At 55.2% G+C, this 10,240-nt stretch overlaps 2 protein-coding genes across 9 annotated transcripts in view; one reads left to right on the plus strand and one right to left on the minus strand.

Annotated features, from left to right (window-relative positions):
- The window catches only part of RAPGEF1 (Rap guanine nucleotide exchange factor 1), an 82,751-nt gene extending 78,382 nt beyond the window's left edge, over positions 1-4,369 (plus strand). For all 8 annotated transcript variants that reach the window (XM_027911637.1, XM_027911639.1, XM_027911641.1 and 5 more), the window contains 8 exons: positions 147-332; positions 489-573; positions 797-891; positions 1,293-1,371; positions 1,516-1,617; positions 2,039-2,136; positions 2,597-2,725; positions 3,299-4,369. In XM_027911637.1, coding sequence (XP_027767438.1) covers positions 147-332; positions 489-573; positions 797-891; positions 1,293-1,371; positions 1,516-1,617; positions 2,039-2,136; positions 2,597-2,725; positions 3,299-3,449 — 925 coding nt within the window. In that variant the 3' untranslated portion in view covers positions 3,450-4,369. The remainder of the gene's footprint in view (positions 1-146; positions 333-488; positions 574-796; positions 892-1,292; positions 1,372-1,515; positions 1,618-2,038; positions 2,137-2,596; positions 2,726-3,298) is intronic.
- A 3,428-nt stretch (positions 4,370-7,797) lies between these two features.
- On the minus strand, positions 7,798-8,908 carry PRRT1B (proline rich transmembrane protein 1B). The gene is made up of 3 exons (XM_027877873.1): positions 8,900-8,908; positions 8,616-8,759; positions 7,798-8,520 (listed from the first exon to the last, which is right to left on the minus strand). Exons 1-3 carry the CDS (start codon positions 8,906-8,908, stop codon positions 8,362-8,364), a joined length of 312 nt encoding a protein of 103 aa, XP_027733674.1. The 3' UTR covers positions 7,798-8,361.
- Positions 8,909-10,240: the final 1,332 nt, after the last annotated feature.

Consider the following 10,240-nt stretch of genomic DNA (forward strand, 5'->3'; position numbering starts at 1 on the left):
CTGGGAAAGGAAGAGCTGGGAAGAGGAGGAATTTCAGTCACCCAATTCTGCTCGTAGAAAAGAGTGACAGGATTCAGTACAGGTACGAACTGTAGCTCAGTCTCGTAGTTCTGATGCCTGCCTTGGGTTTTCCATCTTTCTCTCAGCTTAGTGGAGTTGACAGAGGAAATTCTCAAGCTGCTGATGGACCTGGTCTTCCGGCTGGTCTGCAATGGGGAGCTGAGCCTTGCCAGGGTGTTACGCAAGAATATCCTTGATAAAGTGGACCAGAAGAAAATGCTGAGCTACGCCAACTCCATCAAACCTCTTGCAGCCCGAGGGGTGGCAGCCAGGTGAGGGAAGATGCATGGAACCATGTCTTGGTCCTTTGAGAGCCAGGGAATCCCTTTCCTGCAGTCACAAAAGTTTTTTTCAGCCCAAAAGATAAGAAAGAGAAGAAAGGAGGTCACATTTTCTTAGCCTTTGTACTTCATCCTTGTTTTCCACAGGCCAGGGACGCTGCATGATTTCCACAGTCATGAAATAGCCGAGCAGCTGACCCTCCTGGATGCTGAACTCTTCTATAAAATCGAGGTACAGAGATGAGGATGGGGAAAGGGTGGTGGGAGGGATTGGAACGTGCACCCCCTACAATCTCCGGTATTCCCTGCCAGCTCTCCAGGACACCTGTCGGGCTGTGGGACACAGCTGATCTCGTGTCAGCAAGTGGCTGCAAACACACACTGGGAATGTTGAGGCAGGAATCCCGTTTTAATGTGTGGTATTTTCTCACCCCTCTCCTCTTCTTCCTTGGCAGATCCCAGAAGTTTTGCTTTGGGCAAAGGAACAAAATGAAGAGAAGAGCCCCAACCTGACACAGTTCACAGAGCACTTTAATAACATGTCCTACTGGTAAGGAGCTTAAAACAACCATACCACTGAACTGTGCTTAACATCCAGTGCCTTTCACATATTCCAAATATTCCTTGCTGACTTGGGTTCCTTTGTTACAAGTGGAATAACATATATTTTTGGCCAGGAAGTAGATGCAGAACACTCATCAAAAACCTCAGAATACATGAGAAAGAAAATCAGGAATGTTGTGGAGGTTTCCTCTTGTAAATAAATGCACTCTGTAAAATTCTCCTGTCTCTGTTGTGGATTAGAGTGCTGCATTAAAGTTGAAGTTACCATGAGCTTTTTAGTATTGTTGGCCCATCCTTATCAGTGATCAAGTTTTTTTAATGAAAAAAGAAGAAGTCTGAGATTTGCTTAAGTGGGTTAACCTTTTTTTTTTCTGTCTGTTCTTCCAGGGTCCGTTCAATAATTATGCTACAAGAGAAAGCCCAGGACCGAGAGAGGCTGCTCCTTAAATTTATAAAGATTATGAAGGTACCAGCTTGGACTTCCCTGTGAATCACAAACACTGCTCCTTAAAGGAGCAGGGTAGTGTGACCTTCTGGTTGTTAGAGCTGTTTGATGCTTAGAAGGCTTTTCAGATCTCTTGAGTAACTGGAATATTCTCCCTCTTCGCAGCACTTACGAAAGCTGAATAATTTTAATTCCTATCTGGCCATTCTTTCTGCACTGGATTCTGCCCCCATCAGAAGGCTGGAGTGGCAGAAGCAAACCTCAGAGGTGAGGAGCAGTCGGGGCTGTCATCTTTGGGGGAAGGGTAACTGTGGATATGTATGAAACAGCCGGGTGGTTTCAGTAGCTCAGCAACGTCCCGGGGTGGAGGGATGGTGGATAACTGCTCTCCAGTGAGTGTAATGCCACAGTGTTGGAAGCCTGCAGCATGGCTGGGCATTCTGACAGCTGCAGGAGTGCCAGCACAGTCTCAGGGGAGAACAGCCACCTCCTCTCTGCAAACCGAGGCCTGCTGAGGCTGAAGGCAGTGAGGCTCTGCATATGCGCAGTCGGGGTCAGGCTGAATAAATCACTTGGAGGTGTTTCCAGGACAGCATTAACTCCCTGGCCTGCATAGCTCTCTGGGGAGAGATGACAGAGAAAATGGGTTTGCAGCAGCGGTGTCACCATGGGATTTGTGTCCTGGCAGGGCCTGGCTGAGTACTGCACCCTGATCGACAGCTCCTCGTCCTTCCGTGCCTACCGAGCGGCTCTGGCCGATGTGGAGCCCCCCTGCATCCCGTACCTGTGAGTGGGCAGTTTCTCTCCTCTGCACATTAAAATGGTTCCTTCAAGGCTTTCTCAGCAGCTTCTGCTGAGCTCAGCACTTGCCTTTTGCCAGACATCTGGGATAAGGCAGCACTGTGCCACATCAGCCCATGGGCCCTCTCTGGAGGGATTTGTCTGGGAGCACAGGAAGGCAGGGTGGCAAATACCAATTTGTAAAAAAGCTTCTTCCAGCCTGGTCCTTCTGTCCATGAAGGGTGAAAGAGCAACTTCAGCATCCTTAGTGTGCCATGAGTGCCTCCCCTCAGCTGTGCATGGTGGGTGCTTGCACCTGAACACCATTGGATCTGCTGCTGGGGGAATGTGGGAGGCTGTTGGATTGCACTGAGCTGCATTTTGGGCTGGCCACCCTGCCCCTGTGTGACTAACCTCTGTACCTGTTTACCTACTCCCTGGCCTGCTGGCCCTTTCTCTCTTTCAGAGGCTTGATTCTGCAGGATCTGACCTTTGTTCATCTGGGAAACCCCGATTACATTGACAGCAAAGTGAACTTTTCCAAGCGTTGGCAGCAGTTCAACATCCTGGACAGCATGAGGTGCTTCCAGCAAGTGTAAGTGCAGCAACAGGGGGATCAGAGCTGTCTGTGGGGCACCAGGTGGGGATTGGGGTGTGTGGGAATGATGTCTGGGAACCCCTAGGGGAAGGGAAGGGAATCTAAAGTCAAAGCATCTTGATGGAGATGTAAGGAGAGCTGGGAATGTCAGGGCTCTGGTCTCAGTTCTCCTTCCCTCTCTAGGTTAGATAAAAGTTGTGAAGACATTTTTCTGATGTTAGTTTTGAGATCCAGTGCAAAGTTTTCCCACTCCTCTCTTTAGGATGAGGTTTTCCTCCAGGTTTTGCCCTTGCTGGTTCCTGTGTTCTCTAGGATATGGAGGATTTTCTTCAATGCTGTCTTGCAGCAGAGGCAGCACACCTAACTGCTGATTTCTGTGTGATAGGGTTCTTTTTTCCCTTCCAATTCAGCAACAGGCATGATGGGTTTTCCTCTTTCTGGTGTCACACCTTGTCATGAGTACTGGGCACAGACCACAGTGCTGGATGTGTTAGAGCAGGGCAGGGGTGGCCAAAATTGGGAGAGGTCCCCAGGTAGCCCCTCATTTAACCCTCCTCTGTGGTTTTCCAGACATTACGACATCAAAAGAAATGACGACATAGTGTCATTCTTCAACGACTTCAGCGACCACCTGGCTGAGGAGGCCCTGTGGGAACTGTCCCTCAAAATCAAACCTCGCAACATTACGAGGCGGAAAACAGATCGAGAAGAGAAGACCTAGGAGGAGGGGTGGTGCGAGCGAGGAGAATTGCTCCGCAGAGGCGCCGAGGGCAGCTATGAGACTGGAGTTCAATGTTTGTACCTGTCACTGGATGACACACCCTCCCTCCCAGCTGGCAGCCATCCCTGGGGGTGGGAATGCCGGGCGCTCGCAGCCAGCCGGAGGTGACCGCGCGCGGCCGCCGCCGAGGGCAGAGATCGGCCGGTGCTCGCTGCACCCGCCCTCCTTCTCCTCCCGTCCCTCTGTGCCATGAACCAGCTTTAAACCCGGGGAGAGAGCTGTGTGGAAGGAGAGTCCTGCGCCAGCGTGTTGGTTTGCTGGCCCGTTCCATCCGGGAATAGCCCGGCTTCTGTTTCCATCCACAAAGGAAGGTCAGCGAGAGCTCAGCGCCGACAGACTGTCTCTGGAGTGGCGTCGGGCAGGAGCAGCCGTGGAAGCCAAGGGTTTGAGACTCCCCTGCAATGCCACCTCCGAACGTGTTCATCCATAGGAGATGAGGATGGAAGTGTTCCTGCTGCCTGCCAGAGGAGCTCTGCTTTCAGAGAGCTGCTTGTGTTTACAGGGGTCTTGGTTCGCCCCAGATCTCTGGCGCCTTCTCCGTGGGAGGAAGGCACCGGTCGTAGATACGGAAGAGGCACTGAAAACGTGGGCAGGGACCCGCCATCTCCAGTCATCACATCCCCCTCCTCCTCTCAGATCTCGTTATTTAAGCAACGGTAAATCCCTCTGGACCTGGAAACTCGGACTACCCAGGTACTGCGGGTCACTGTCCGTGGCCCCGTGTCTCTTAGCGATGGTACTTAGCTTTTGCACAGGAAATGCTGTAGTATATGGACTGTACATACTAGTGTTTAGAATCCTTTGGGGATTTTTGATGCATGTCTGAATACCGATGAATTTATAGGAAAAAAAAAAAAAAAGAGAAAAAGAAAAAGTGCAAACCGGTATGTATAAAATTCACAACCAGTGACAATGTTGTTCCAAGTGCTGGAAGAAAGGAGGCTCGGGGCTCTGGAGCAGGTGCAGGAGCCAGGCCAAGGAGCCAGCGGGTCCATTTCTGGGTTGGAAATGGGAAGCAGGAAGGAGCCCTGTTCCCAGCCGAGCCACCCCATCCTCCCACCCCACTCCTCTCTCCTCTCACTGTTGCCAAATGTTTGTTCCCGGGGGTCCTGGTTGGGCTGGCCCTCGGTGCTGTGCTTTGTGACCTGTGCTTTGGCAGGAGCCCCAGCAGGTCCCCCGTGCCAGAGCCAGCAGGGCAGGGGCAGCCTGGCATGGAAGAGCAAAGGGCAGTCTCATTTCCCACACATGCAGTGTTAACCCCAATCTGTTCAGTGTGCCTTATTCAGCCCCTCTGTCCCCTCTCTGTGTCCCACCCAGGGTGTCCTCCCCAGCGCAGCCCCAGCCAGGCCATTTCACATCCCTCCTCTCTGCCCTCCTCCGATAGTTTACAGTTGGATCGTGGGTTTGAGTGTGCCCTGCAGGTTTCAGCAGCCTCGCGAGTCCCTTCTCAGCTTTCTGTGGTCACAGGTTTTTACAGGGTTCTAACAAAATCCTGCAGGTTTAGGGCAGCAGCTCCTGGAATACAGACGTGGAATTTCACAGAGCATCCTTAACTTATTTCTCAATAGCAGCTCTGTGCCTGCTCAAGCCTCTGTTTATTCTGGGTGAATCAGAGCTGCACTTACTTCCTTCTCCAAACAGATTGCAAAGACTTGGCCAGCTCTGCCTGACTCCCAGGAGGGAGTGACAGCCGCACTGCCCCACTCGCAGGGTTTTACCCAGCTTGGTTATTTTCGTGAAGATTCAGGCACAGGACTCACACAGTGACCAAGTGCTGAAGCACAGAGGGACCACTCCTGTCCATGAGGAAACCACCTGGGAGAGGAGAGTGGGGGGTCCAACACAGTTTGTGCTGTGCAGCCCCAGAGCAGGAGGAGCAGGAATCTTCTGTGCTGAAACACGTTATCTGAACAGGAACACTTCAAAAGGGGGTTATTTTCATGGCACTAAGGGCGTTGGAGTGGTGTGTTGAGTCCAGCCAAGGCTTTGCAATCTCCAAAGGCTTCCCAGCCTTCCACAGAGGAAGTAATGCCTGTGTTTTCCTTTGTAAATAAGGTTTTTAAAAGCCCAACATGTTGAGGTGCTGAGAAGGCCGATGGAGTGGGCTTTGCCCCAGCATCTCTGAGCGCCCCTTGGGTGAGGGCTGTGTCTGGGCTGTTCTGGGGGTGTTGTGTGTGCTGGTAGCACTGGAACCACCCCATCTGGGGGTGCAGAGGCCATGGCTGGGGCTTGATGCCACAGAGGAACAGGAGGGTGCAGCTTGTCCCCATCCAGCTGAATAACCGTGTTACACAATGGGGGAGCAATTGGCTCACAGGTTGGGCACAGAGTTACAGTGGCTGGGCTGACATCAGGCTGGCAGGTGTCACTAGTGGGGTTCTGCAGGGCTCCATCCTCGGCCCAGTTCTCCTCAACATCTTCATTAATGACCTGGACATGGGACTGGAAGGAATCCTTACAAACTTACACCAGGAGCTGTCGACTCCCTTGAGGGCAGAAAGGCCCTGCAGAGAGACCTCAGCAAATTAGAGAGATGGGCAACCACCAACCACAGGAAGTTTAAGAAGGGCCAGTGTCCCATTCTGCACCTGGGATGGGGCAACCCTGGCTGTGTGTATAGACTGGGGAATGAGATGCTGGAAAGCAGCTGTGGGAAGGGACCTGGGGGTCCTGGTCGATGGCAAATTGAATATGAGTCAGCAGTGCCCTGGCAGCCAGGAGGGCCAACCGTGTCCTGGGGGGCATCGGGCAAAGCATCACCAGCCAGGTGAGGGAGGGGATTGTCCCTCTCTGCTCTGACCTGGGGTGGCCTCATCTTAGATATTGTGTGCAGGTTTGGGCACCACAATGTAAAAAAAGACATTAAGCTATTAGAGAGTGCCCAGAGGAGGCTGTGAGGATGGTGAAGGGTCTGGAGGGGAAGTGTTGTGAGGAGCAGCTGAGGGCACTTGGTCTGTTCAGCCTGGAAAAGAGGAGACTGAGGGGAGACCTCATTGAGGTCTTCAACATCCTCATGAGGGGTAGCGGAGGGGCAGACATTTGATCTCTTCACTCTTGTGACCAGTGACACGAGTGGGGATGGGAGGTCTGAGTGGCCACAGCACTTCGTCCAGTGTGATGGGGCTGAGCCCCCCAGCTTTCCTCCTCCATGCTTTCCTTCCTCAGCTTTCCTCCCCTCTTCTCCCCTTTGCTCTGCCATCATCCCCAGCTGAGCAGTGTCCCAACCCCAGTCTCATAGGGCTGGAGAGACCCTAAAGGAGGGTTCCCTTTTCCTGGAGCAGCACTCTCCAGGGGCAGCCCCTGGGGAGCAGAAGCCCAGAACATCCCTGTGCAAGACTGGCTTGTTCCTGTGTCTCTCAGGCAGTGTTCTCAAGGCCATCACCTCCTTTTGGGGAGAAGGAAGAGTCTGAGTCCCCTCTCCCCATGGGGCAGGGAGCGGGGAGAAGCGATGCCCCCAGTCACCAGCCCCCTGCCCCACTCCCAGGCATCTCCCCCCCAGGCAGTTCCTTTGTATTATAGAATTACCACGAGCCCCATCCCCATGGTGGCATCTTCCTCTGAACATTTCAGACCTGTAACTTTTATATTAAAGACAAATAAAACACCAATAACGAGCCCGCCTGATGATCCTGTTTACAGTGCATGCACAGTCTGTGGATTAAAGTGACAATCGAATCCGCCTCTGGTGCTGGTGTGGCCTCATGTTTTCTCAAGTGCCCCTCGTGGGTTTCCTCTGCCCGTGGCTCTTTTTCCCTTTATTTTTCCACTGTAAAACCTCTTCCTTCCCTCTGCTTGGGAGGGGACATCTGCTACTGTTTCTTTCCTCCGGGCACTGGTGCTCCCTGTGTTGGGGGGTTTTGGCCCCACAAACCCCGTGCCCAGCCCGTGCCGGCGGCCGAGGGCTATAAATAACCCCTAAAGAACCCCAAGCACTATTTTCAGTCCTGAACAGCGTTCAAAATTCCTCTGGAAATAATTGTCACAGGCCAGCTCAGGAGGAGAATGCCCAGACACTGACTGTCCCACAGGCCCGGCACGGTGGGAGGGAGCCGTGGGGTGTCAGCAGCTCATCCTCCCCTGCAGCAGCTCAGAGTGGCACCCCCAGGCCTGGGGCCATGTGGGCTCCTTGAGGATCTGGAACCCTGGCACCCACCTGCTTTTGGGAAAACCCTGACTTCGCTGATTATAGGAGACCTTACCCTGAATTTTGTGGTGGACGAAGGCCATGGCAAAGGGGAGATGGAGGAGGAGGAAGGTCCTTGGTGTGCAGAGAAAGCAGAAGCTTTGACTATATTTTATTTCAGCCTGGAAGCAGCAAGGAGGTGGCGGTACAGTGTCTGTGTCTGTGTGTGCAAAATTACTGGAGAAGTTGCATATGTGAGTTTTGTATCTTCCCACATTATTAATGGCTGGTGAGGGCTTCCCATACACCTGGGCTCTCTGTTACACCTCAGCCATTAGCTCTCTCTCTAGTCCCAGTTCTACAGATGCTCCCTCTGCTCCAGAGTCACATTTGGCACCTCCATGGTAATGGGATTCAGAATCCCACAGCAGAGCCTGATCCCATACATGGTGCCACTGCTCCAACATGAGTCCTTGCCCAGAGCTGGCTCTGGCATTGCTTCAGTCTGGTTCCTCAGCAGGGCTGAGGGGGTGGGTGAAGGCACACGTGGCTCTGGAGCAACTCCTCACCCCACCAGGAAGGACAGAGCTGCCCGTCTGCCCAGATGACGCTTTGTGGTCACCCGTTTCCCAGGACAGCTGGGAATGTGGCTGTGGCCACTTCACCTGTCCATGCCCACCCAGGGCCATGGTGAGCTGCAAGGAACCCTTGGCACACACACCCTGGGGCTCAGGGTCCCCGTTGGGCATACAGGGTTGCCAGGACACAGATGACCCAAGTGATAGAGACGAACATCCCGAAGAGGAGGCTGAAGAGGATGAGGAAATAAGCCTTTCTGGATGCTGAGAACGCCCGGTCTATGTCCCCACGCCTGATCGCAGCCCGGGTCTGGTGCAAGGGAGAGAAGGGGAGGGGTTAGAAGAGACCCGCAGCATCCAGAAAGGCAGAGGGGGGATGTTTGAGATTGCCAGGCGGGTCCTTACCTCATGGGAGTAGATGAGGGCCATGGCCCCGGTCAGCATGCAGCAGAAGATGGTCACCAGCACTGCCTCCACCAGGTGGTCCTTGGGTAGTTCCTGCCTGCTGTACCTGGCAGGCAATGGCCTCGGTCTCGGCTGCCCGGCGTACTGCGGCACGGCAGGGGAGCAGCTGAATCTCCAAACCCCGAGTGTGTTCCCCGCCCCTCCAGCAGTGCTGCTCAAGCATCACTTGGGGCACCGCGTGTACCCCACAAACCCAGGAGGGGAGGTAAGGGGCAGAGCGGGGCAGAGCGCATCAGGGAGGGGGATACGTACGATGTTGTAGGGCCGGGCCCCAGGCGGGATGCCCTGGGGATGGAAAGGCCGCACTCTCTGTCCGAGCTGCGGCTGTTGGAAGATGGGCTCCTGAGAGCAGCCGGGCGGGCACTCGAAGCGAACTCTTTTGCGGGGTGGGGGCGCGTAGGGCGGCGGGTCCCCCTTCACAGCCTTGTTGGTGGCTGCCCCCACGGGCGTGTCCTCACGGCCCGCGGGGGGGTCCTGGGGGGTGTCAGAGCTGGGCGGCTCCTCGGCGACCCCTTGTCCCCCCTGCTCCGTTCCCTGGGCCATGGGAGCGGGGTCGGGGGGTCGGGGGTCGGGGCGTCTAGGGTCGGGGTCGGGGCCCGGGCCCGTACCCTGAGGCCCGGCTGGCGGATCACTTTCCATCCCGCGGAGACGCCTGCGGGGACGGGGAGGTTGCGATGGGAAGGAACAGCCCCGGCACACCCACCCCGGTGGTCACCCCAAGTGCGGGGCTGGGGCTGCCCGTGAGACCCCTTTGTGCCATCCGCGGGCCCCGAGCCCCCATCGCCCGTCTCCTGCACCGCCCCGATGTCCCAGCCCCGTCCCCACTCACGGCGGTGCCCGAGGGGGTCCCCACCTGCCGCCGCTCGGGACCCGGACCCCGCAACGGCCCCCGGACCCCGCAACGGCCCCGCCACGGCCCGCGGGTCCCGCGTGGCCCCAACGGGCGGCGGGAGCGCAGCCCCGGGGCCGGGCCGGTTAATCATTGACCGCCTGTTTGCACGGGGCCCCGCGCGGGTGGGGCCGCCCCCGGACCGGCCCTGAGCCCCCGGGACCCCCGGATGGAGACCCCCGGACTGGGACCCCGGCGAGGCAGACGGCGGCGTCCGTCCTGCCCCGGGGAGCGGGTCCGGGGTTCATCGCGGTGCCGCAGCCGATGGAGCCGGCGCTGGGTGCAGGGAACAGTCACGGAGCTACACAGCGGTTTCTCCATGTATAAACATACGATTTGTTTTTGTTTTAAAATGTAAAACGTGCTGTCCGCGTGTTCCGGCTGCGTCTATTTATCTACAAAATATATCATAGAATCATAGAATCATAGAATAGATTGGGTTGGAAAAGACCTCCAAGATCATCGAGTCCAACCCCTGATCCAACTCCAATTACTATATCATGGCACTAAGGGCCACATCCAATCTCTGCTTAAAAACCTCCAGGGATGGTGAATCCACCACCTCTCTGGGTAGGCTGTTCCAATGCCTGATTACCCTCTCTGTAAAGAATTTCTTCCTAACATCTAACCTAAACCTCCCCTGGCAGAGCTTGAGCCCATGTCCCCTTGTCCTATT

Source organism: Empidonax traillii, unplaced genomic scaffold (genome assembly GCF_003031625.1).
Source record: "Empidonax traillii isolate 1590-97213 ecotype Southwest subspecies unplaced genomic scaffold, ASM303162v1 scaffold34:size3740991, whole genome shotgun sequence".
NCBI classification, from domain to species: Eukaryota; Metazoa; Chordata; class Aves; order Passeriformes; family Tyrannidae; genus Empidonax; species Empidonax traillii.